The 25,178-nt window shown below is 57.3% G+C and overlaps 1 protein-coding gene and 1 long non-coding RNA gene across 3 annotated transcripts; one reads left to right on the top strand and one right to left on the bottom strand.

Annotated features, from left to right (window-relative positions):
• Positions 1 to 5,969: 5,969 nt before the first annotated feature.
• On the bottom strand, positions 5,970 to 10,801 carry LOC110599476 (uncharacterized). Its single transcript, XR_002485482.3, has 3 exons — positions 10,550 to 10,801; positions 9,594 to 9,823; positions 5,970 to 6,681 (listed from the first exon to the last, which is right to left on the bottom strand). It is a non-coding gene; the product is annotated as an uncharacterized LOC110599476 (long non-coding RNA).
• On the top strand, positions 10,750 to 23,679 carry LOC101965492 (poliovirus receptor homolog). 2 transcript variants are annotated; one of them, XM_078031916.1, is made up of 8 exons: positions 10,750 to 11,001; positions 13,110 to 13,374; positions 14,578 to 14,883; positions 16,303 to 16,420; positions 19,127 to 19,272; positions 20,215 to 20,325; positions 22,318 to 22,355; positions 22,622 to 23,679. In XM_078031916.1, the coding sequence occupies exons 2-8, from the start codon at positions 13,149 to 13,151 to the stop codon at positions 22,685 to 22,687; spliced, it is 1,011 nt and encodes a 336-aa protein (XP_077888042.1). In that variant the 5' UTR covers positions 10,750 to 11,001; positions 13,110 to 13,148; the 3' UTR covers positions 22,688 to 23,679. The 2 variants fall into 2 exon arrangements, with proteins under 2 accessions (XP_077888042.1, XP_005338255.2); XM_005338198.5 differs by having other exon boundaries at positions 13,027 to 13,374.
• The last annotated feature ends 1,499 nt before the right edge of the window (positions 23,680 to 25,178 follow it).

Below are 25,178 nucleotides of genomic sequence, written 5' to 3'. Positions count from 1 at the left end.
CTGGCCACACACGGTGGGGGTTTAGGGTGGTGGCTGCCCCCTGTCTTCTGCCAGGATATGGGAGTAAAGCAAGGCTTCCAGAAGGATCTTCCTCTAGGACAAGGCGGCACCAAGGGCCTGTGAATCAGGTAGTGGGCAGCCATCCCAAAGCACACACTGCAGATTTGGGGGGTGTGCAGCCAGGCACGGTGGCCCACCCCCGTGATCCCAACTCAGGAAGCTAAGGCAGGGGGACCACAGGGTGGAGGCTGGACAGCAGGGGGGGCCGAGATCAGGACCTCGGAACAAGAATGGGGCACCCACAGAGGGTTTATTGGGGTGCACTCTCGGGCGAGAGTCACCTGTCCCCAAAAGGGTGAGGGCGGGGACGTCGGCCAGGAAAGGCAGGAGCCGTGCTCATAAGGAAAGCTGGAGGTGGGGGGGCCTCGGCCATCCAAGCTGCAGCTGCCCCCCGCAGGCTGGCCAGCCGGGTCTAGGGCACCGTGTCTGTCCAGGGTTGTCAGGGCTGATGTGGGGTGACAGGGCGGCTGCTTCAGCCAATGGGAACCCTGGTGGCTGGGTCCGTTGCCATTCAGCTTCTGGTCTCTTCAGCCAGGGGGACAGTCCCCGCCCACAGCTGCCATGAGAGGGGGGAGGGAAGGCTGCCCACCCGACATCCGACCTCTGATGTCACAGGGCGCCGTGACATCTGGCTGCTTCCTCCAGGGGCCTGGTCTGGGGGAGGCCAGGGGTTGGGGGCCGGTGGGAGGCGGCTGGAGGAGCAGCTGATTCACCGCCACCTGCGAGACTTCGCTGATGCGGTTTGGGATGAATCTGAGGGGACAAGGAGCAGAAATTAGCAAGACACAGATCAGGGGGACGGCCCACAGTGGGACCCAACCAAGCAGCCAGGGCGGAGCTCCACCAGCCCCGAGGAGCAGGGTGGACCCTGCGATTCGGTTCTTCACTCGGCCGATGTAGCGCGTCCATGCTTCCCTCTGCTAGGCGGCTCCGTGGAGCAATGGCAACCTCTGTCGGCGCTGAGTGGGTCTAGGGCCCGCCTGTTTTGGAAAGTGACCGGCACAAGCCACGTTCTTAGTCTTTGGAGAGATGCCAGGGAGCGGGCAGAGGCCTCCACGCCAGCTGTGATGTTTCCAGCTCTGTAGTTGTGGTTAAGCTATGGCCCGACGCCCGGCCCCGAGGCCCCAGGCCACCAGGGACGAGGCAGGGAAATGACTGCAGCAAGGCAGCCCGCCCAGATCTGGTGGGTGGAGGCTCCAGGAGAAACTCCGCCTGCCCAGAGTGGCAGCCGAGGGTCCAGGGTGACAGGGTGCAGGAAGGAGCCGCAGTGGAGGAGCGGATGGCTTTCTCAGCACCTCGTCCCCCCAAAGGAAGAGTCCTGGGGTGCACGGACGGGGGGAGGACGCCGCCGTGGTCACGCTGCGCCTGGGGGCGGCTTGGGAGGCTCAGCAGGTGGAAAGGTTTGGCTGCGGCTGCAGGGGATTGTCAGAAAGGGGGATCCCCGTCCAAGGCAGAGAGGCGACAGCCCCGTGGGAATTGTTAGGGGAAAGGTCCGAGGGACTGCCATTCAGGGGGACGATCCAGAGCAGCACACGGAAAGCCATCAGAAATGCCACTGACCCTAGGAGTGGTAGCCCCTGCCGCCCGAGGGCCAGCCATGAAAACGCCCCCTGCTCTCCTCGGGGGCCCCTCGCCGGGGAGTGAGGGCAGTTTCTTTCTGAGGGTTTCTTTCAGGTTGGCCACCGCGGGTCCTGATGTCCGGGTCTCACCATCTGAGTCCCCTGTACCTGGAGACGCCAGGAAGGGGTGAGGCAGCACCGTTCAGGTCGGGGCACCTGTGGGAACAGATCCAGAGGAGGAGTGGGAGGCCACAGGTGCGCTCAGTGGGTCCCACCAATGGGATGAGCAGGACTTGGGGCTGGGCCAAGCCTGAGGCCAGAAGCATGTACCCAGGGGCTGATGTGGGGTGTGAGACTCACCGTCTGGGGTCCCGTCCAGCACGGTTGGAGTGACCGAGGAGGGAGTTCCTTTAAGAGGACAGAGTCTCCTGGTTGGAGTCTCCTCCGAAGGCGCGAGTTCTGCGGGGGCAGGAAGGTGGTGGTCCATATGTTCCCGGAGGAGGAGGCTGCGGAGCGGGGTGAGGTCAGGTGGGTGTGAGGCCAGGGGCGGGGGCTGGACGGGAAGGCGGTGGTCATCAGGGAGGGGCAGCTGGAAGGGCTGAGCCCTGTGGGGGCCCCAGGGCAGCTCGGCTTCGGGTAAGAGCTCGGGGAGGCAGAGGGGGCCAGGAGACTGGAAGCTGGACGGAGAGTTTGTCAGCTGGTCCTTGAGGGACTGTGGCCTGTAAGGACGTGGACTCCCAGGAGCTGCTGGGCTGCCTGAGGGGTGAAGGCAGGGCCATCGTGTGACTGGGTGGACGTCGGGAGGCCGGGCCTGGGGTGATCTGCTCCATGAGGCCTGAGGCCACAGCGTCCGGGTCCCTCGGGAGGTCGGGAAGGCCCAGTCCACCCTGAGAAGCTGTCAACCAGGGCGACCAGGTGTGGCAACTTTCCGTGTCTGGGCGTGTGAGGAAGGTCCACCCGCCAATCAAACCTGGTCAGTGTCCTCGCACCTGATGAGGGGGGACCTGGGGTCGGAGGCCCCTGGAGGTGTAGAGGGGACCCTGTGGAGCTTGTGGAGTGGCCCTGTTGAGTGACGTCAGCCTGCGGGAGGTAGGAGGGAGGGGGGGTAAGGGCTGGGACCCTGGAGGAAGGGAGGAACCACTTGGTGGACTGAATGGAGATCCTGCACTACGCGGTGAGCTCCTGACCGTGTGCGGACAGGTGGGACCCGAGTGTCGCAGGGAGAGTCTGTGGAAGAAGGAGGCTCGTGTCCCCTGCGGTGAGGGAGAATTGCTCTTCCAGTTTGGAGGTGCCCTAGACCTGGGGGGCTGAGAGGCCTGGTGGGAGGGGGTGCGTGGTGGGGGGGAGGGGTGTCCATATCGGGCTGAATCAAGGGGAGGAGGAGTTGGGAGTAGGGTCATGGGGTGAGAGCTGGAGGGGAGCCCCCAGAGCTGAGAACACCTCGTCCCAGGAGGGGCAGTGGACAGGAAGGGAACTAAGAAGCACTGGGTAAGGGGACATCCCTCCAGGGAGCGCGTCAGAGTGGCCGTCTTCTTTGGGAAGCAGGATGTCCCGTCCCCATGGCCGAGATCTGGGAGGGATAGACAGGCCCAGAGTGGACAGGCAAGACGGAATAGGTCGCCCATGTCCACAGGAAGGTGATGGCCTCACCCGCTCCCTGGAGCGGTACCCTGGGCTCGGAGGGTCATCAGCCAGTCCCAGAAGCCCAAGAGAAGGGACTGCGTGTCCAGCCACACCCCGATGTTGACACTCTGGAGCGGGACCAACCAGGGGACAGTTACTCTTCCAATGTTGTCCCAGCTGCTTGGCGCTGGGGCACGGCCGAGAGGGGGACCACGTGTTAGGGCACTGGGGCGGGGGGCAGTGGCCTTCTTGTCTGCATTTGAAGCAGGCCCTGGGTGGGGCAGACTTCGGCAAACCCCTGGGAGCCCCCGCTGGGGGCCAGAGCTGGCCGCAGAGCTGCCCCGGGGCTTGTGTCTGGAGGCCACCCTTTTCTGTGAGCGGCTGCCGGCTGAGTTGGGCTGCCTCCTCACGGGCACCGTGAACTTTAAAGGCCATTTCCACCAGACCTCGGGTGGGGCTTGGGGACCCTCCTCAGCCCACGTTAGCTTTTTTCTAATATCGGGAGCTGGCTGGGTGATAAATGAGTGGCCAGAACGGTCACCCCAGAGGGAGAATCGGGGTCTAACCTAGTCCAGAGAGCGAGGGCCTCCGTCAGGCAGGTAAGGGACATTGCAGGGCACTCACAGGCCCCGAGGGACTTGGGTTAGTTTATTAAAATTAACAGCCTTATTAGAAGCTGCCTGCCTGCCAGCAGACGCGGCATCACCTGGGCACAGCCCGTCGGCCCTCTTCTCCATTTTGATAGTCCCGACCAGGATAGGTGTCGGGGACCACGGCCACGCCTGTAGGCACGGTGTCATCGGTCAAATGAACCTGGTCGGCATGGTCCCGTGCAGCTACCTGGGTGAGGTGGAGGCGAGGGTGACATGGACTTAGGCCACCTAAGGGCACAGGCTGGGAAAGGCACTTAAATTCTTTGACGTAGGCAGTGGGTCAGCAGAAAGGGCGCCTGGGTGTCTCTCGATCTGGGAGAGGTTTTCTGGGGAAAAGGGACAGGAACCCGGACGATGCCCTCAGATCCTGCCACCTGGCAGAGAGGACAGAGGAGTTCAGCAACAAATGATGGCCCCAGTACTGGCCATTCTGTCCTCAGTGATGTCCTCAGAGCCAGAGGCTTCCTAGGACCAAAGACTCTTCACCTCCCAAGATGAAGGTGGGACATTTGTCCCCAGACCAGAGCCACAGCCCAGATGAGAGCTCTCCAGATGCCCCCGCAAGGGACTAAGGACCTGCCCGTGTTGACCAGAGGGAAACGCCTGAGGGGGACGAGGCCGTTTTGTGTGCGGCCTTTCTCCCCCCAGAGCTCATAAGCTGGAGGAATCCTGCTCCCTCCTCCACGGAGAAGCCCTGGGCCAGGACTGATCTGGGGCAGCCCATGATCCAGACCAGGGATGGGCCAACAAGAAGAAGGGCTAAAGATAAAGAGATGTCAAGAGGCCTCAGAGACCTGGGATGGGCACTGACTGGGGAGGAGCCGGGAGGGAGGGTGGTCTCCCTGGGGAGGGTGGGGCAGGAGGGTCTGCGGGTGGTGAGGAGAGTGTCTGGGGAGGTTCAGGGAGTGGAGAGGGTCAGGGTCAGGAGTGAAGTGGCTCCCCCTTTCTCCACAGAAGAGCCTTTTCACCACGCCTGATTTCAGGACTGTCAGCAAAAGAGTCCATCGTGGATAAACTTCCTATTTTCCTGTGGCCCTGTTTACTTGGCCACTGGCCGAGAAGATACCAGCCCTCCAGGTGCTGGACACCCTGTTACTAGTTTTCACAAACGTATCCAGTAGAGTACTTTGAAGAAATGTGCAAACAAGGCCTCTGGCCTTGAGCTGGGCTTCACAGAGATGTCTACATGTTTAAGATAAGTTACAATTGGGCCCATGGTAACAGCTGGCAGAGGAGGAAGGAGAGGGGAGGGGAGAAGCAGCTCCCCCCTTCTCAGGTGTTGTCCTTGAAGGGTTAACTTGCCCAGAACAGTGAGAGGAAAAGCTGCTTTTATGTGAACTTCTGCAGACTGGGAACTTCGGAGCCCCTCCCCTTACTTGCTGGGTATAAAACTCTGGAACTCCCTGAACTCGAGGTTCAGGGGGTTGATTGATGACAGCACAGGCTGTGCCCTCTGAGCCTGGCTGCAGCCAAATAAAACTGTGTCCTGCTGTCTTCGGTGCCCTGTGTCATTTGTCCCTACAACAGGAGCAGAGGGGACTTGGGAGGACGAGTTTCTTTAGCAAGGAGGACTTGGAAAGTGGAGCAGAGGACACAAATCAGTGAGGACTTCAAAATCAAAAGTCCCCTTGGGAGGCCACTTAGAGCCATTATCTGAAGTGTATTGTGGGATAGGAGAGGAGCCATTTGCCGCATGAGTCCCCAGCGAGTCCCAGCTTGGGGAAAAACTCCCCAAGGGAGTTCCGGGGTGCAGAGAGGACTCTGTTTCCCATGACGACCGACCCCGGGTGAGCAGGGAGGGAAACGGCGACTACCTGCTCTGCTCCCCGAGAGCCAGGGCCTGGCCAGGGACTGAGAGGCTCCGCAGTCCACTGGGGGCCAGGTGGGGAGGGGAGTCTCTGCAATGGCAATCGGGAGGGAGTCGAAGATCAAAGAGAAAGGACTCACCCCACATCCTGATCCTTCGGATGAGGGCGGTGGGCTACAGATCCCTGTGGAGAGGAGCAGCCTCCACCCCAAGCACCAAATGTAAAGCAGAAAGGGCGCGAGATCAGGACCCCGGAACAAGAAGGAGTTCCCAAAAGAAGGTTTATTGGGGGCGCTCCCAGGCAACAGTCCCCAAAAGGGTGAGGGCCAGGAACATCACTGGGCATGGAGTCTGTCCCGGGTTGTCAGGGCTGAGGTGGGATGGAGGGGCGATGGCTTCAGCCAATGGGAACCATGGTGGTTGGGGTCCGTTGCCGTGACAGCTTCTGATTGGCCATTTCGGGTCTCCTAGGTCAGATGGAAAGTCCCCCCCACCCCCCCACCCCGCAGCCACCATGGAAGGGGAGGGGAAGGGAAGCCTGCCGACCCCACAGAGGCCAGCCTCAGGAACTTAGCAAGACCCTGTCTCAAGAAGAAATATAAAAAAAGGCTGTGGGCTTGGCTCGGAGATGATTTTTTTCTATGTCAGCTTCTGCTACATGTTGCTGCAGTAACAAACAAGCCCAGCATCTCGGGGGCTCACATGATCAGTTCCTCTCTCACGGTTTCATGTGCACTGCAGGTCGGCTGGGGGTCTTTTCCATGTGACCTCATCTGGGATCATGGCCGAAGGAGCAACACCCTCTGGGACAGGCAGTTATTGTGACTGATTGAAGAAGAACCATGGATGAAGCAAGAACTTTTCAGGCTCAGAACTTCTGCTGGGAATCAGCTGACCTCACTTTAGCTCACATTCTGTTGCCTAAGCAAGTCACATGACGGTGCTTGCTGTCCGTGGCGGGTGGAGCAGTGACCTCCTCCTGCAGAGAGAGCAGCAGATCACTGGGAACCATAAGATTATCCACAAACCTTCCCTGACCCCACCGTGGTATGACCTTCCGGAATCTTCCACCACCCACTCTAGGCTATATGCAATAGAGAGAGCACTGAAGGATGGAGGCAGGAGAGCTAACAGGTCACCTGCAGAACCCACAGGACAACCAGAGAGCAGGACGGTGCTCTGCAGGGGGCACTGCCAGCCCCCCGAGGCTGTCCTGGACTGGATTGTCCCCAACCCCACCCTAGTGGACCAGACACAGGGCCACCATGTTGCACATGCAGGGTTCCCCATGGACGAGGTGTGACTGGCCTCCCTCTGGAGCCAGGCGATGAGGTGCCCTTCACCACTCACTCCCTCCACCAGGCCTGCCTAAGGGGCCATTCCCTTGCCAGGCTGCCAGTTGGCACTGTCACCTCCAGAGGCAAGCTGATTGGTGAGACCTAGTCCACAGCCAGGCAGCTTGCTACAGGAAACACTAGAGCTGTGAGTTTGGGGACTTCCGCCTTGAAGGGAGGACATGAAGAGGAGAGTTTGAAATGTTGGGTAACCACAGAGGAAGTGTCCCCGAGCTGGGGTGGCAGTGAACTCCTGTAATCCCAGCCGCTCCAGAGGCTGAGGCAGGAGGACGGCAAGTTCGAGGTCAGTCTCTGCAACTTAGCGAGGCCCTAAGCAATTTAGCCAGACCCTGTCTCAAAATAAAAAAATAAAAAGGGCTGGGGATGTGGCTCAGTGGTAAAGCACTTCCTGGGTTCAGTCCCCAGTACTGGGGGGGGGTGTGGAAACTCTGCGGGTCTTTATGTTCTCAGAAGATCCAGACAGAGGCACCATGGCACAGGAACAAGACTCTAATGTTCAGGCACAAAGGAGGCAGTGGTTGGGGGACAGCAATCCCAGGCTGATTCAAACAAGGGACAAAAGTGTGCAGCTTCCACAGCATCTACAGGGAGGAGAGACGGGGTCTGTTGACGCCATCACAGGTAGGAGTGGGGTTTGGGCTGCACCTGAGCTCTTCAGGCCTGGTGGAGGGAGGCAGGCTCATTATTCTGTGACTCAAGGTGCAATTTTTATTAAGCTAAAAAAGCCCATGAATCTCTAGGCTACTTTGGCGAATGAAGCCTTACTCATGGTGCTTGCTACTGATTACCTGGAAATTGCCCCTTATCATCTGGGAAAGGTCATAAAATAATTTCAGAACAGGGCAGACCATTGTCCTGCCTCCAGGGTTTGATTTGAATGGCCCTGCATTTCTTCCGGCAGCCTCTGCTGGTCACACCGCCTTTGAAGGCTGAGCTGAATCTTCAACTTTCTGTTGTCTTAATTCCATAACCTTGAAAACTGGTTCTAATTCCTCTGGAGCCAGGTGATGAGGTGCCCTTCGCCACTCACCTCCTCCTCCAGACCTGCCTAAGGGGTCATTCCCCAGGCCGGGCTGCCAGTGTCGTTGAGCTGATGACCAGACGGAATCCTGGTCATCAGAGGCATTCATTTGACGGAATCCTCCCTTGTCTGCTCACCCTGTCTTATTTTTCTTGGTGGCCTTTACCAGGTTCCAACAAAGCACCTGTCCACCTTATCTTTCTCTCTCTCTCTACCTCCCACCCCAGCATGGGACCTCCAGCAGGGCAGGGACATACTCCTGTGGTGTCTTCAGCACCTGGGATAGATCCCAGTACCTAGTAGGTGTTCAATAAATCTGTGTTGACGGGAGGAAGGCAAGCCACAAAAGACCCCTCTGTGGAGGGGTCCCCAGAGCTGTGGGAGTCAAAGGAGGGTCGTTTCCACGATTCCCTGATCAGCCCTCGGGCTCAGAGGGGGGAGAGGTTGCCAGGGGGAGCCGCTCAGCTTCTTCCTCTCAAAATGCCCCTCCCACCAGGCACTGATTCCCCTCCCACGCTCAACCAGACCCAAAATAAGACGTTTAATATGGCCATTCTGACAACATGGGCCTTTGACCTTCTCGGCTATTTGCTGACCCAATCTGTTTGTTCATTTTACTCAGGAACATGGGCTACCAAAATCCTAGCCCCCTCCCTGAGACCCTCCCATTTCTTGACCTCCGCTCTGACTCCTTCTCAACCTCCACCCCATTCCTGACCCTTAACCCTGACGTGCACCCATTTCTGAGCTTCTGGGACGAAGAGACCAAAGCTTCAGTGGTCTGTTTTAGGGCCGAGACCCCATTCCGGTCACCAAGAAACAGATCCACAAAGGGAAGTGACAGAGCCTGAGGTGAGGGGGCCTCAACCATGGAGCCCAAACATCAACAGGCGAGGGAGGGACAGCCTCGGACCGTCCAGAGCTCCGGGAGAGGCAGAGCCACCGCAGCAGGGAGCCTGGGAGCTGGGGTAACCCCAGACAGTGACAGCACGCTCCAGAAGAGGAACACAGCGGCCACACTTTCCCGATTTGGCAATATCTCAGCAGAACAAGGACGTTAGAAAATTCAGAGATTTCCAAGACCCGCCCCTGTGATTCCATCCAGGAATTCACCCGGGTGTGTCAGGCTGAGAGCTGCCCCGCCAGGTCCCCGGACCCGGGCAGAGGGTGTCCAGGGACCAAATCCTCCAAAGTAAACAAAACTCAAAAGAGGAATCTTCAAGAATGACATAGGGATGTTGCAAAAGAGGACCAGACCTGCTTGGGACGTATGGGGACTCTGGCCAAGACAGACACCCCTGGGGACCAGGAAACCTCCCGCGCTCTCTGGGTCTGTCTCTCTCTGTGGGGTGTTGCTCTCCTCACCTCTCTCTTGGTCTCTCTGTCCTTTCTCTGGTCTTCATCCTCTGTGTCATCTCCCTCTCTCTCACTCTCTCCCTCCCCCATCTCCTAGTCCCTGCCTCTGATTCCCCCCCTCCCTGCCTGCCCAACCCAGGGCTTCCGCGGAACTGTTACCTTTCTGATCCATTTCTGTCCACTCGGCTGGGGCTTCAGGAAGGCAGAACTTCTCTGTATTATTTTCTGCTGTGTCCCCCCAGGGCCGGGGATAAGGGCTGGCTCAATGACTTCAGGCTGGATAAAGAACAAGCAGAGCCACCTCTCTGGCGAGCATGGTCGGTATTTTATTTGATGCTGGGTTGAACACAGGGCTTCACTTGTGCTAAATAGGAGCTTCCTGCCGAGGGCTGTAAAGCAACAATGTTAACCATTGTCTCCGCTGCTGCTGCTGCTGCTGCTGCTGCTGCTGGCAGGAATCGGGCCAGGCAGCTTCCTGCCCAAGCCTTACAAGTGGTTGTGAAGCACCATCACCAGGCTCCATTTCAAAATGAGAAAACTGAGGCCCAAGAGAACCGATTTGTGCGTTTGGGCCCAGATCCGCCTAATTAATTCCCCAGCCCGTGGGTCCCCGAAGATCAGGGGCGATTTAGAGCTCGGATCTGTCCCAGTTACGGGTTCCAATTTCAGCTCTGCCACTGAGCAGCCGAGACCTTTTAGAAAACTGCTGAATCTGCCAGGTGCAGTGGCGCACGCCTGTGATCCCGGCGCTTCGGGAGGCTGAGGCAGGAGGATCACAAGTCCAAAGGCAGCCTCAGCAACTTAGCGAGGCCCTAAGCAACTCAGTGAGATCCTGTCTCTAAATAAAATATAGAAAAGGGCTGAGGGTAGGGCTCAGTCTTTTTTCTTTACTTTCTTTTTTTTTTATTGGTTGTTCAAAACATTACAAAGCTCTTGACATATCATATTTCACACTTTGATTCCAGTGGGTTATGAACTCCCATTTTTACCCCGTGTACTGACTGCAGAATCACATGGGTTACACATGCACTGTTTTTACATACTCGTGTCTGCTGTATTCTGCTGCCTTTCCGATCCTCTACTATCCCCCCTCCCTCCCCGTCTTCTCTCTCTACCTCATCTGCTGCAATTCAGTTCTCTCCCTTGTTTTTCTTAAGCGCCCCTGGGTTCCATCCGCGGTACCAAAAAAGGGAAAAAAGGAAATCGCCAAATCTCTCTGCGTGCCCAACTCGCCACGAAGCGTCGCGGGACCAGCGCCCACCTCCAGGGCTGTCACGAGTTCCAGGTGGCTCACGCCTGCGCAGAGGACGCGCCTTCCCGCGGCCGCGCCGGGCACCGCAGAAGTGGGACGTCCCTTCCGCAGCTGGCGCCCCGGGTGGGCGGTGCCTAGGGCATTCCGACGCTGGACTCGGCTCAGTCGCTACCTCCGACGTCCGCGGAGGAGCAGCCAGAGTCCAACCCGCAGATCGCAGCGGCGCTCTGGGCCTGCGACACCGAGGAACCAACATGGTCTCACCCCTGGCTCTGCTGGCGCTGCTGGCGCTGTCCTGGGCGACCCGGGGAGCCGGTGAGTGACCTCCGCGCCGCTCGCGGTCCCGGCCCAGCCCCCGCCCCGCTCCCGCTCCCGGCAGCTCTCTGCCTCTTGGGCCTCCGAAGGCTGCAGGCACCGACCCTCTGCCACGCAACCTCCTCCGCCCCGGGGCTGGAAGGAATAGGGACCCCCGCAGGACCCCGCTCTGAGCCGCCCTGACAGGTGGAGTTCCGAGATTCCCGAAACCGGAGTCCGACTCCGGGAAAGGAGGATGACTCACGGCGGTGGCCTCCGGCTCGCGATCGCCACGCCCGGGCCAGCCCGCGGCCAGGAACACCGAGGGGGCTGACCTGGGAGGGTCAGAGGGCTGACCTGGGAGACGGCGGCACCGGCGCTGGCCCCGGGACCCTGGCCAGGCGGGGATTCATTCATTCATGGGATGGGGCATTCTCTCCGCACGTGACGATTGAGCACCTGCTGTGTGTCGGGGAGGGTGCTCGGTGCTGGCGCCGCAGCTCTGTTCAGACCTCGGCTGCTGGGGTTGAATACCTGTGTCACCGTGGGAAAGTGAGCTTGCTGAGTGGTGGCCGCGGGGGCGGGGAGGACCTTCCCTTGCAAGGCGGGTTTTGCGAGGATCTCGCCGCCCGCCCGAGCGCCAGGATGGTCTGGGTGCAGGGTGGAGCCCACCCACCCGCTCCCAGCCCAGGCTCTGCCGGTGTCTAACCCCAGGAGGTGACTTCACCCTCCCAGCCCGGCTTTCCCTCCTCTTAAAGGGACGAAAATTCTAGTGTGTATCACACAGGGCTCTGGAGAGGGTTGGAGGAAATTTGAGCAGAGGCCACCTCGCCCAATTGCATCCCCCAGGGAGGAGAGTCGCTGACCCCGAGCCGCACAGCAGCAAGTCAAGGGCAGAGTCGGCATCCGACCCAGATCCCTTCAGTCACTGGGGAAAAAATGCCTGAGATAATCATTTTTTTTTTGAGACAGTCTGGCCTTCATTGACATGATCTTGCTTCATTTCATTGATATGTTTCTTCTATGCCCCGTCAGGGTCGTTGAGAGGTGTCAATCTGACATTATCTTGCCTCAAATTGCTGTGAGGTTCCAGAAGCTTCTAGGGTGCAGGTTGCTCTGGGGGAAGAACCCACTGTGCTATTGAAATCTAACTCTTTTTTGGGGGGGGGGAAGGTTGTTACCAGGGATTGAACCCAGGGGCATTTAACTACGGAACCACGTCCCCAGCCCTTTTTTTGTACTTGATTTAGAGTCAGTCTCACTGAGTTGCTTAGGGCTTTTCCCTAAGTTGTTGAGGCTGACTTTGAACTTGTGATCCTCCTGCCTCAGCCTTCTGAGCCACCGGTGTGTGCCACCTGCCTGGAGAGATTATCACCTTCTAAAGAGCAAAGGTTTATTTTGGCTCACAGTTCTGGAAGTTTCGATCTCTGATTAGTTGGTTTTGGGCTGGTGACAAAGGCAGCATATAATAGCAGGAGCGGGTAGTGGAGCTAAACTCAGAGTCAGGAAGGAAAAAAGAGACCAAAGTCCCACCATGGCCTTCAAGGGCACACCCCCAATGACCTAAAGCCCTCCCACTAAGCCTCACCTCTTAAGGGGTCCCAGCCTTTACCACGTGGACCTTTGAGGGAGTCTGAGACCCAAAGATAGCACCCATTTTACAGATGAGGAAACTGAGGCTCAGAGGCCTGAAACCACCTGCACAAGGGCCCCACAGCTTGTGCATGTCGGCGCTGGAGCTCCTGCAGGCCCCTCTGTTCCCTTGCCTCCTGTCCCCCCCTGCTCCCTCAGCACTCTGAGCCAGGCACCGACCTTATTATTACTAAGAAGAATCCGTAGCGTTATGTTTACTAATGTCGGCAAGAGCCAGCGCACGCTGAGGACCTACTGTGTGCTGGGCTGGCACAGAGAAGATTTTCCTATAGGATCTGGCGCCTTACTATAGACAGCACAGGTTCCAGTTCCCGCTGGCCCCCCGGGGTGACAGGGAGCAGACCTCTGGGCCAGTGTCCCCATTTATAAGCGGTTCTCTTGGTTTCCCTGCAGGAACTGGGACTGTCGTGGTCCAGGCACCTGCTCAGGTGAGCGGCCTCCTGAACGGCTCTCTGTTACTGCCCTGCCACCTGCAGCCTCTGGAGCCCAATGCGCAGGTGACCCAGGTGACCTGGATGCGACAAGACTCTGAAGGAGGCCTCCACAAAGTGGCGGTCCGCCACCCGACGCGGGGCCCCAGCCTGGCGGAGCCGGAGCGGATCAGGTTCGCGAGCGCGGATCTGCTGGACGCCTCGCTCAGGGTGTCCGAGCTGCGCGCCCAGGACCAGGCCAACTACTCCTGCCAGTTCGCCACCTTCCCCATGGGCAGCGGGACCGCGTGGACCTGGCTCCGAGTGCTCGGTGAGCGGAGGGGACGGGACCGAGGCGGGCGGCGAGGTGGCCGGACGCTCCTGGGGGCGGAGTGGGCGGGGCCCTGGCGGGGGCGGGGCGAGGACGGGGCGGGGTGGAGCGGGGACCCTGCAGGGACAGATCTTGGGGACTGGGAGGAAAATGCAAAACTCCTGTAAACGGCGCCACACTCAGAAAGGTGTCCTGGGGTCTCTTGAGTTTAGCCAGGTGAAGCTTTGAAAGGGGACGCTTGGGGACTTGTCCCCGCTCCTGGGAGCTCCTCACTAGACGTCAGCCGTTGCTCCCGTGTTTAGAGAAGAAGGAAAAGTTGAAACTGAGACAGTTGGGAGGCAGCGACCGCCGGTCCCGCAGGGGACCCCTGGTTGCCCACCCCCCCCCCGGGCTGCAGGTGGGGCCCTGGTGACGGTTTCCTGAGCGGGGGTGGGAGGGTGGGGGTGGTTGACTCGTTTTCCTCTTGGAACTTGAAGTCCCCACGTCCCAGTTTTTCCCAGCCCTTCCAGTGAGTCACTCCCGGAATTCCCATCACCTGCTTGGAACGTGCCCTGCAGACAGTAGCAATGCGGATGACGCTCTTGGGGCCCCCAGGCTGGGGTTCCTGGGATTCAGGGTGTTAGATTTAGGCTAGGGGTAAAACTGAATCCATGAGTCACCCAAGGAGAAGGTCTTCAGTGAGTAATGACCCAGGCAGTGACAGGAAGCGACCCAGGGAAGCCCCAGGCTAGGAATCACCGCAGTAGCCCTTCAGATCTGGCCCACAGGCTTCTGGAATCAGGCGGACCTTGCCCGGAAGCCCAGCTCGGTGACCCTGGGTGGGTCACTTCCCCTCTGGACTTTCAGGGCTCAGGCGTCCTCTCCTCTGCAACATCACCCTCTGATGTCCCCTCTGGGTTCCCATCCCACTGCGGATCATCACTGTCTGGGGAACATCTGTTGGGGGGGGCAGGGCAGGGTGGCCTTGGTCATTACCACCCACCATTGAGCATTTATGTGCCAAGAGCTCTGCCTGCCCGCCTTCTCATTCCCTGTGACCCTCAGTTATCCCCAGTTGACAAGTAAAGGCCACTGAGCTGCTCAGGGCCAGAGCTGGGATCTGACCTGACCATCCTGGATCATTAAATAGACACCGGCTGCTGCTGAGGTGTTTGGGGATGACCTCAGGCAGGAGGTGACCCACCCTGTTGCTTCTCCCCGCAGCCAAGCCCCAAAACACAGCAGAGGCCCAGGAGGTCCCGCTGAGGCCATCCACCGGGGAGCCTGTGCCCGTGGCCCGCTGCAGCTCCAAAGGGGGGCGTCCATCCGCCAATGTCACCTGGTCCCCATTCCTGAATGGCTCAGCCAAGAACACCGTGGAGCCAGGACCCCTCCCGGGCACGTACACCGTCCTCAGCGTCTTCACACTGGTGCCCTCCCGCCTGGCAGATGGCGGGAACATCACCTGCAGGGTGGAGCACGAGAGCCAGGAGGAGCCTGACCTGCTGCCGGTGACCCTCGCTGTGCCCTGTGAGTGTGCCCACGTGTGATCAAGGGCAAAGTCTCCATCGTCACATGGGCCCCCCGAGCCACGATAGCACCGCCCCGAGAACCGCAGCCCCACAGGACAGCCACTGCCCACACGGACACCCCACCCAATCTACACGACTCCCTTCAGCACGGTCTACACTGCCCCACACCTTGCCTGCAAACTGCTTCCCTGGGCAGCTGTCTACACTGGCCTTCCCCACGTGTCCACACGGCTGTCCCCCTTGTCTATACCGGTGCCTGTCCATTTTCTTTCTTTCTTTTTTTGGTACCAGCGATGGTCTACCATTGAGCTACACCTCCTGCCCTTTGTGTTTTTTTATTTTGAGACAGGGTCTCTCTCAATTGCTTGGGGCCTCACCAAGTTGCTGAGGCTGGCCTCAAACTTGCAATCCTCCTGCCGCAGCCTCCCAAGCTGCTGGGATTACAGGCGTGCAGCACCATGTCCGGCCCTCCTTATCCATTTTCTACCCAGCTTCCCGTTGTCTACACTGACCTCTGACATGGTTTATACCGATGCTGCTGAGCCACCGGCTCCCCTGGGTTAGATCAGTTTGCCCCGAGTTTTTCACCCAGGCTCCCTGAGCAGCATTGAGATGATTCTTCCAGTGTAGCCTACGCTGCCCTCTGCCCAGTGCTGTCTACACTGCCTGCTCCCTGGGCTGCCCAACCCCCTGCATTGCCACACGGCTTCCTTGTGTTTTGAGCTCACAGCCCCACAGCCTGGGTCTCCTACCCAGTGTCACTTCCTCTACCCCCCCAGTGTCGACATCATTGACACCCCAAAAATATGTCCACACGGGCAGCCCCATCCGATGGCAGGAGGGCACAAGCTACTATATGACTTTAAAGTTTGGAGTAGCCACCTCCTAAAAGAAAATAAATGGTCCTGGGGACTAAAGGCAGGGCTCCCCACCACTGAGCCACGCCCCGGGCCTGCTTATTTTTTATTTGGAGACGGCGTCTCACTAAATTGCCCAGGATGGCCTTGAACTTGCATCCTTTCTGCCTTAGCCTTAGCCTTAGCCTCCCAAAGCAGCTGGACAATGGGGGCCCCCAGTGACATGTGTGGACTGACGCAGGCTCAGCCAGGACTCTGTCTGCAGGACTTGTCAGAACCTTGAACGTGCTCCGTGGGCTACAGGTGACGGGAGGCTTCTGCTCCCGGGACACCCAGGGCAGGCGGGGACGTGTCCCGGGAATGTTGGCAGGGAGCTGGGCCCCGCAGCCCCTCCACACCCGCCCTGACAGGGCCAGCCATGCTCTGCCCTCGGAAGGAGTCCCCCCCCCCAGGCCTCTCCACCTGGGGCACCCCACGAGGCCTTCTCCTGCCGGGAGGGGACACAGTCACCTCCACACCCCAGGAAGGCGCCCGACTCAGCCTGTGTCCATCTCCCCCAGACCCCCCTGAGGTCACCATCTCTGGCTATGACAACAACTGGTACGTGGGCCAAGATAAGGGCACCCTGAGCTGTGAGGCACGCAGCAACCCAGAGCCCACAGACTACACCTGGGACACGTGAGTCAAGTGGCCGGAGACCTGGGTCTGGGGGAGGGGGATGGGCCTGGATCCTGGGGCTGGGGGAGGGGTCTGGGCCTGGACCCTGGGTCTGGGGGAGGGGGCTGGGCTGGACCCCTGGGTCTGGGGGAGGGGGCTGGGCTGGACCCCTGGGTCTGGGGGAGGGGTCTGGGCCTGGACCCCTGGGTCTGGGGGAGGGGACTGGGCCTGGACCCTGGGTCTGGGGGAGGGGTCTGGGCCTGGACCCTGGGTCTGGGGGAAGGGGCTGGGCCTGGACCCCTGGCTCTGGGGGAGGGGGCTGGGCCTGGATCCTGGGTCTGGGGGAGGGGGCTGGGCCTGAATCCTGGGTCTGGGGGAGGGGTCTGGGCCTGGACCCTGGCACCCCAAACCAAAGCTAAGCCAAAGAAAAATCATCCACAGTCCAGAGTCTGTGTCTGGCTCCCCACTCAGTCCCACCAACCCCTGGGCAATGCCACTTCCCTATCACCCTGTGAAGCCACTTCCCTATCACCCTGTGAAGCCACTTAGTCACCTCCACAGGCTGCGTGAGAAAGTTGAGGCTCCCAACCATAAGATTCCCCAAAGTCACACCAAGGTTGAGATTGGGGGAAAAAAGGGCAGAGGGGCTCGCTCCTGTCATCCCAGTGACTCAGGAGGCTGAGGCAGGAGGATTGCAATTGTAAGGTCAGCCTCGACCACTTAGCAAGACCCTGTCTCAAAATAAAATAAAGGGAAGAAAGAAACAAAACGAAAAGAAAAAGGTATAATTGATTTCTTTATTCATTTTGGCGCTGGGGGTGAATCAGGGCCTCAAAGATGCTAAGCAAATGATCTTCCACCGAGCTATACCCCCAGCCCCATAAATTGCTTTACATTGTTGTTATTGAGCCTTTTTCTTCAGACAATATTTAGGAGTGAAAAGAAGAAAATAGTGCCTAGAGTCATGTGAAGCCAGTCACCTCCAGAAGTACCTGCTATTACCTTTTGTTATTTATCCTTCGTCTCTTGTTCTGTTTCTAAACAAAAGCTGCCTTTCCCCTGCTTGCGTGATTTTGAAACTTCCTGTTCTCTGAACACCTTTCCGTGCCAAAGCGCGTAGTTCCACAACCCCATTTTCCCTAACATCTTTATTAGGGGATTTTTCAAACATACAGTCATAAAAATTTCCCAGTCAACACTCCAAAGTCCACCCAGTGGACTCTCTCGCTGACACCGTCCTGCAGGTCTTATCCCAGGTCTGCCCGCCAGCCCACCCCCAGCCACCCGCCAGCCCTTCCTGTCCTTGTATTTCAAAGCACCTCAGTCCCTTTTGGAATCTTGCTGGGATTCCATCCCAGGGCCTGCCATTATGATCAACTAGCCCCTAAGGAGGGACACAGGGATCATTCTCCCTGGTCTGCTGTGCAGATGTCACAGTGGTGCCTGCACTAAGCCACCCACTTTCACAGAAAGTCACAGACGTTTACCAGTTACCAGTGGGAAAACTGTCATCAGGATTTTCTTTCTTGTCTTATGTTCCAGGGATTGAACTCAGGGGCATTTAACCACTGAGCCGCCTCCCCAGCCTTGTGTGGTTTTTGGTTTGTTATTGTTTTTAATTTTAGAGACAGAGTTTCACTGAATAGCTGAGTTGCTTTAGGGCCTCACTAAGTCGCTGAGGCTGGCTTTGAACTTGGGATCCTCCTGCCTCAGACTCCCAAGCCACTGGGATTATAGGCCTGCGCCACCAGGATTTTCAGTTGGCGGTGACAGATGCCACCTTTGGCATCCTGGCTCCAGGCACCACATTTCGGGATCTCAAATCTGATGGCTGGATTTACATCCAGCTCTGCAGAGCCCCGAACGTCACCTCCTCCACCTCTGTCCATTAAACCAAGGTGCTGCGCTATTTCCTGTGCTCCGGGGCCATGGGCCAACCCACTGCAGTAAATAAGACGGAGCAGAGTCCGTCCCCTTGTGGGGACCGAGGGAGGGGAAATGGGCAGGATGGAGTCGTAAAGCACATAGCACGTCCGATATTGATAAATGTCGTGACAAAGATAAAGCAGAGGAGGGGGATGGGAAAGAGGAGGGTCGTTGCAGTTGAAACAGGGTGGACGAGGACGTTGTTGTGGAGGAGACATCTGGGCAGAGGCCTGAAGGAGGTGAGGGTGAGGTACCTGGAAGAGCATTCCAGGCAGAGGAACAGTGTTTGCAAACACGTTTCTGCCCCTGGGCCTGCATCTGCAAAGGACAACCAGGAGGCCACCGTAGATAGATGTGGATAGACGCAGGAGCAATGGGAAGACTCATAGATAGTGTGGGCAGAAGGCTGGGGTAGGAGGGCGCAGGTCATGAGGGTGGCAGGGACCAGCCAGGGCAGGGTTCTGAATCCAGGAGGGGAAGGAGCTGAGGTCGGCTCGCTGACGCCCTCTGGTGGTCAGTTGGGGAACAGACAGGCGAAAGCTGGAGGGCCAAGGACTGGACCAGGGTGGTGGCCACGGGCCCCCCAGGAGAGCGTGGATGATGGACAGGTTTTGAAGGTGGGGCAACAGGATTTTTCCAGTGTTGGATGTGGGTGTGAAGAAGGAGAAGAGCCCCGGGACTCCAGAGTTGCTCTCCACCCGTGTCACAGATGGCGTGATGGTGTCCATGTCCCTGCATGCTGGGTGGCAGTATCCCTAGCACTCCAGCAGAGCCACGTCCTTACCCATCTGTCTCCCCCAGGACCACAGGTCCCCTGCCATCCTTTGCTGTGGCCCAGGGCACCCAGCTCCTGATCTCCACCAACCAAGTGATCAACATGACCTTCGTCTGCCACGTCACCAACGCCCTGGGGACAACTCAGAAGGAACAGACCATCCTAGTCCAAGGTGAGGCGCTCCTTGGAGACCTTCAGCCCCAGGATGCTCTGACACCAGGCTTCCTCTGAGCCCTCTCGTGAGAGGACCAGCAGGGTCAGCTTTACTTTTTCTTTTTCTTTTTTGGGCACCAGGGATTGAATCCAGGGCACTTAACCCCAGAGCCCCATCCCCAGCCCTTTTGATTTTTTTATTTTGAGACAGGGTCTCACTAAGTTACTTAGGGCCTTGCTAAGTTGGGGAGGCTGGCCTCAAACTAGTGATCCTCCTGCCTCAACCTCCCAGGCCGTTGGGATTACCGGGGTGCACCCCCACACCTAGCTGGTGGACCTGCTATGTGCCACCAGACCATAGTGCAGCCACCTGGACGCGCTCCCTCCACCCACCCAGGCTGGGCCAGTTGTGCGATGCCTCTTCCCCCAGGGACTCCGAAAAGCCTTTCTAAGTAGGTGGGGAAGAACTGCATCCATCGCAATTGACAGAAAAGCATGACTCAAAATAATCGGAGCAAAAAGAAGAAGTAGAAGAAGTCTTTATTGAGAATTTGCTTTCAAGTGCAGTTGGATCTGGGCGCCCCAGCTATGGCGCCCAGGAAGTTTCCTTTCCTCTCGCATCTCCGTTTCTTTCTGCTCTTGGGTTCTGTCCCAGGGAATCCAGCTGGTGCTCAGCAACTGGAAGAGCTCGCCCCCACCTGTATACCCTGGGGAAGACCGCCCTGAGAGCGCTAAACCAAAACCCCAGGGCTGGCTCTCATTGGCCCAGCCCAGGTCCCAGCCCGCCTACATGAGCCAATCACAGCAGCCAGGGAGCTTGAGGCGTTCCCATTGGCCAGGGCTGAGTCCAAGTCCGCCTGAGCCACACCCACTGGGCGGGGCAGAGTGGCCCGCGGGCTGCGCGCTGGGCGGGGGTCGCCCCAGAAGCTCCCGGACCTAAGGCCTGTTTCCTTCCTGCCAGACCGAAAGGGGTCTCCCCTGAGCCCCAGCGCCATCAGCGGCATCGTTGTCGCCCTCTTCTTCATCCTCTTCGTCGCAGGGATCGTTTATTTCATACTGCACAGGTGCCGTGGTGAGTCCCCCCCTCTTCGGCACACCCCCACCCGCCTGCCGTGAACCAGCACCCCCAGCCACCCTAGTTGAACACCCACTGTGTGCTGGGCGGGGTGCTCACCGCGTGCACCTCTCCCTGCATCACCATGGAGTGTCCCCCATTTTAGAGACAAGGACCCAAGACCAGGGAGTCTCTGTCCTTAGTTCATCGAGTCATTTTACAAATATTTAGGGAGGGGGACAGTCATGTAAGGACTTTGGCCACCGCAAGGACTTTGGCTTTTAGTCCGGGTGACATGGGAGCCCCTGCCAGAAGTGATGGAGGGTGGGGTGACACGCCCCCACCAGCTTTTCTCTGCCTGCCATGCCCGGGAGTGACCCCAGGGGGAGGTGGCAGGAACTGGCCCCCTTGATGCTCTGCTCTCAAAGGCCAGGGCCTCTGCACCGCAGGGACTTTGTCCAGGTTGTCCCCTGCCTGGAGCCCCCTCCCCCCTCCTCCTGTGAATCGCTTCAGCTGATTCTGTTGTCACAAGGCTGCGTTCGCTGAGCACTTTCTAGGGACCAAGGGTTCTCAACACACAAGCTGCGTGAATACGCACAACCTCTCAGCAAAGAGGGTGCCACCGTGAGCCCCGTGTGACAGAGGAGGGAGTGTTTGCTGTGACAGGAGAGGTCTCCTGTCAGCGGTCACACAGCGAGGCAGGACTCCCACAGGACTCCCACATCGAGGCAGGACTCCCGGGAGGAAGCTTTTCCCTGGGGGGAGGGGGTATCTCGGGGTCCCCCTGGCCACACCTCCTCCAGCAAACTCTCCACCCCCCCACCCCCCGCCAAGTGCACCAAGGTCTGTTCCTGTTGGGAGCAGGACATTCAAGTCATCACAGGTGGGGACGTGTCTGTAACCCCTGGACTGTGAGTCCAGGAGGGCACAGTGGGGGTGTCAGGGCCACTGCTGTGTCCCCAGCACCACCCGGCACTTAGGGAAGGGTTTCCTGAGTGGAGGGGCCAGTATCTGTGTGGGGGCCTCATGCCACACCATGTCGCCCAGCTCGCCCCCTCCGCGACCCAGGCCTGACAGGCACAGGGAGGGACAGTTATTTGGGCTTGTGGCTTCAGATCTTGGTTGCTCAGCCCTGCTGCTTTGGGCTGGTGGCAGCTTAGCACGTCCTGGTGGGAGCCTGGGACAGAGGAGGCCCGACCAGCTCATGGTGGCCAGGAAACAGAGAGCCAGGAAAGAGCCAGGGCCCAGCAGCCCCTCAGAGGGCATGCCCCCCAGTGACCTAAGGTCCTCCCACTGGCCCACCGGCCAGTCTCCCAGCACCGCCCATAGCTCCAGGGCTGGAAAACCAAGCCTGCAACACATGGTCCTTGAAGGTCATTCAAGGTCATAACCATGGCAACTGCCTCAATCTCACCATGAGCAAATTGTGTGACTCAGTTTCCTAAACTGTAAAGTGGGAGTAGCCATCAGCATTGTAGCACAACATCGACATGGTGTAAGTCACGCACACGCTCTTGCTGTTACGACCATCATCGTCATGGTTATTAAAATTCTACTAGAGAGGGAATTTTTGTGTCTTATGCACAGTTGAATTCCCAGCACCTTGAATGTCCCTGGCACAAGATAGACAGTTACTGTTTGCTGAATAATAATAATGCAATCTTCTGAATAAACCCCTGTTGGATAATGGAAGAAATGGAGACACAGAAAGGTTAAGTCATTTGTCTAAGGTCACACAGCTCCTAAAGGACAGAGATGGGATTTGAGCCCATGCACAGTAAATTTTTATTTATTTTTTTATAATCAAATGAATATCTGGACGACTAACTCCTTAAAGAGCACTTAACCATCCATGTTTGATAAATGTGAACCCCACTAAGGGAAACAACACCCTGATCACTAGCAAAGGCAGGACTTTGAATTTCCAGGCCCAGACACCCACACAGGTCCCCTTCCCAGCCCCGCCCCCCAGCAGAGTCCTTTCTTCCTGAAATTTTCCTCTTTCTCCAGATCGCAACCGCGACCCACCCAGACCTTCAGAGAACGGGGTAAGTGTGGAGGTGCAGCTGAGGAGGGTTTGGGGGTCTGTGGGGACCACAGGTCAATTGCTAGGACTTTCTCCAGGAGGGGACACACAGAATGGCACTGGGGGCCTAGATCTTTCCTCCCATTGCCTCAAGCTGCAGGAGTCTCGGGAGAGTTTGAAGCCCCCTGCGACTCAGGTGGGGGCTGGGGATCGTCCCTGCAGCACTGCGCCCCCAGGTGACTGTCCTGGGGAGCACTGGCCTGGCTAACGCTGAGCTCCCCCTTCCAGGACGTGTCCTACTCCCAGGTTCAGAGGGACGACCCCCTGGATGGGCCAGCCGAAAGCACAAGGTGACAGTGTCAGCACTGAACAGAGGGACAGAACTGCTTAGGCCGGAGCCTCGCTGACAGGACCCCACCCGATGGTGGAAGACCCCTGCAGCCGGCCAGGCCGCCCGCGCACACCTGCAGCCTGTCCCCTCACCGTGCAGTGGGCGGCTGCCTCTTCCTGGGCTCCGTCACTTGCAAGAAGAATCCACAGGCCTCCAAGAAACCGCTCGCCTCACTCAGGAGAGCGCCAGCTCACGACGACAGGTCACCATCAGCCAAGAGGACAGCACCCAGCAGGTCTGGGGGAGCCACCGGGGGCTCCTCCTCCTGCCTCTCCCGGGACTCCCGGGGTCAGCACTGAATGCCCCCAGCACTGATGTGACCTGTGGCCAGGGAAGCTCACCAGCGACCGGAGGGTCCCGACTTTTGTTTGTTTTTATTGTGGTGATTGTTGTTTTGAACTGGGATTGGACCCAGGGACACGTAAGCACTGAGCCACGTCCTTTTTTATATTTTATTGAGAGACAGGGCCTCGCTGAGTTGCTGAAGGCTAAGTTGCTGAGGCTGGCTTTGAACTCGGGATCCTCCTGCCTCAGCCTCCTGAGCCATTGGGTTTACAGGAGGGCGCCACCGCGTGTCCTGGCTTTTTATTGGCAAGGTCAGACCCTGTGCCCAGCAGCTATGCCGCCCTGACGCTGCTGAACTTATCATCATTTTTGACTTCTGTAGATGGACACCTGCCTCCATCTTACTGGCTCCTTATCATTTATACTTGGTGCTGAGTATGGAACCCGGTGCTCACTCGCCAAGAGACTTGGGACTTTTAAAGTTGACTGTGAAAGGCCTGCGGAGGCGGGGGTGTGGCTCAGGGCTAGGGGACAGGAGTGAGGGACCAGGCCGAGGTCCACACTGCTGGAGAGTCGAGGGAAGGATTGATTTCCATATATTTATTTATTTAAGTAAAATTTATTTAATAAATAAATAAAATTTATTTAAATAAACCCTTAGTTTATTTAACTGTGTGCCCAGGATTTTTTTTTTTATTGTTTTTTAGTTGTGACTGGACACAATACCTTTATCTCGTATTCATCTTGACATGGTGCTGGGCATCGACCCCAGGGCCTGGCACGTTCTAGGCGAGCGCTCTACCGCTGAGCCCCAGCCTCAGCCCAGGGGCCTTTCCTTTAACTTATTTTTTATATTTGTTCTTTTTGGTTAGACCTGAGTGTGTTTTGAATATTGTACACACAGGGAGCATAGCTACCCCTTCTCGCGGTTGTACGTGAGGTGGAGTTTCACTAGTCGTGTTCACATATGAACTTGGGAAAGTGATGTCCGGTTCATTCTACTGGCTTTTCCATTCTCCCATCCCCCCTCCCCTTCATTCCCCTTTGTCTAATCCAGTGAACTTCTGTTCTTCCCCAACACATCTATTGTGAATTAGCATCTGCATATTGGAGAGAATGTTCAGCCTTTGGTTTCTGGGGACTGGCTTATTTCACTTAGCACAATAGTCTCCAGTTCCATGCATTTACCAGCCAATGCCATGATTTCATTAATCTTCACGGCCGAGTAATATTCCATTATATATATTCCGCATTTTCTGTACCCATTATCTGTTGAAGGGCACCGAGGCTGGTTCCATAGCTTAGCTATTGTGAATTGAGCTGCTAAGAACATTGATGTGAATATGTCACTGTGATGTGCTGATTTTAAGTCCTTTGGGCATATGCCCAGGAGTGGGATAGCTGGGTCAAATGGTGATCCAACTTCTTTTAAAAGAAGTTTGTATGTGTGTGTTTTAGCACAAATGTATGTGTTTTAGCACAAATGTATGTGTTTTAGCACAATTTTGGTAAAAATAATAAAAATTTGTTACAGAAAAAAATTTTTTTCCTAAAACAAATTTTTTTATAAAAGGTCAAAGTGACCTGGGAATTCCACTCCCAGGAATGTAACCCCCAAAGAATTGAAAACAGGCACTTGAACACATATCTGTATGCGGAGGTTCACACCAGCACCACCACAATAGGAATCGTGGTGTGCCCAGACAAGGGATGTTCTTCAACCAAAAACAGAACCAAGCCCCAAGGCATTACGCTAAGTGCAAGAAGCTGGCCACCAAGGCCCCCTGTTGCATAATTCCATTTATATGACATTTGCAGAAAGGGTGGCGTCCACAAGGACAGCCAGAGTGTTGTGGAGGCTGGGAAGGAGGAAACTGGGAGCAAACTGGGTTCAGGTGTCCTTCGGAGGTGATGAACACGTCCTGGGTGCAGATGGTGGTGATAGGTGTGCAACATCGTGAATGTACTAACACCATAAGTTTTCAATGGTCAGAATGGGAAAATGTGTGGGTTTTAGCACAATTTTGGTAAAAATAATAAAATTTTGTTACAGAAAAAAATCTTTTTCCTAGTTCTTCTGAAAAATTTTTTTCACTTACTGGCAGAACTTTCAGGAATACATCAAAGCTTTGAAGTGAAGGATGAACGTATATGCGAGGGCTAGCCAGC

The sequence above is a fragment of the Ictidomys tridecemlineatus genome, chromosome 15 (genome assembly GCF_052094955.1).
Source record: "Ictidomys tridecemlineatus isolate mIctTri1 chromosome 15, mIctTri1.hap1, whole genome shotgun sequence".
In the NCBI taxonomy this organism is placed as follows: Eukaryota; Metazoa; Chordata; class Mammalia; order Rodentia; family Sciuridae; genus Ictidomys; species Ictidomys tridecemlineatus.
The sequence above is the reverse complement of the archived record's forward strand: the minus strand, read 5'-3'. Positions and strand labels throughout refer to the sequence as shown.

Coding starts and splice junctions, on each gene's coding strand:
- LOC101965492 (XM_005338198.5), top strand. CDS start 10,941: ATGGTCTCACCCCTGGCTCTGCTGGCGCTGCTGGCGCTGTCCTGGGCG. Junction 14,884..16,302: donor GGTGACCCTCGCTGTGCCCT/GTGAGTGTGCCC, acceptor CATCTCCCCCAG/ACCCCCCTGAGGTCACCATC. Junction 16,421..19,126: donor ACAGACTACACCTGGGACAC/GTGAGTCAAGTG, acceptor TGTCTCCCCCAG/GACCACAGGTCCCCTGCCAT.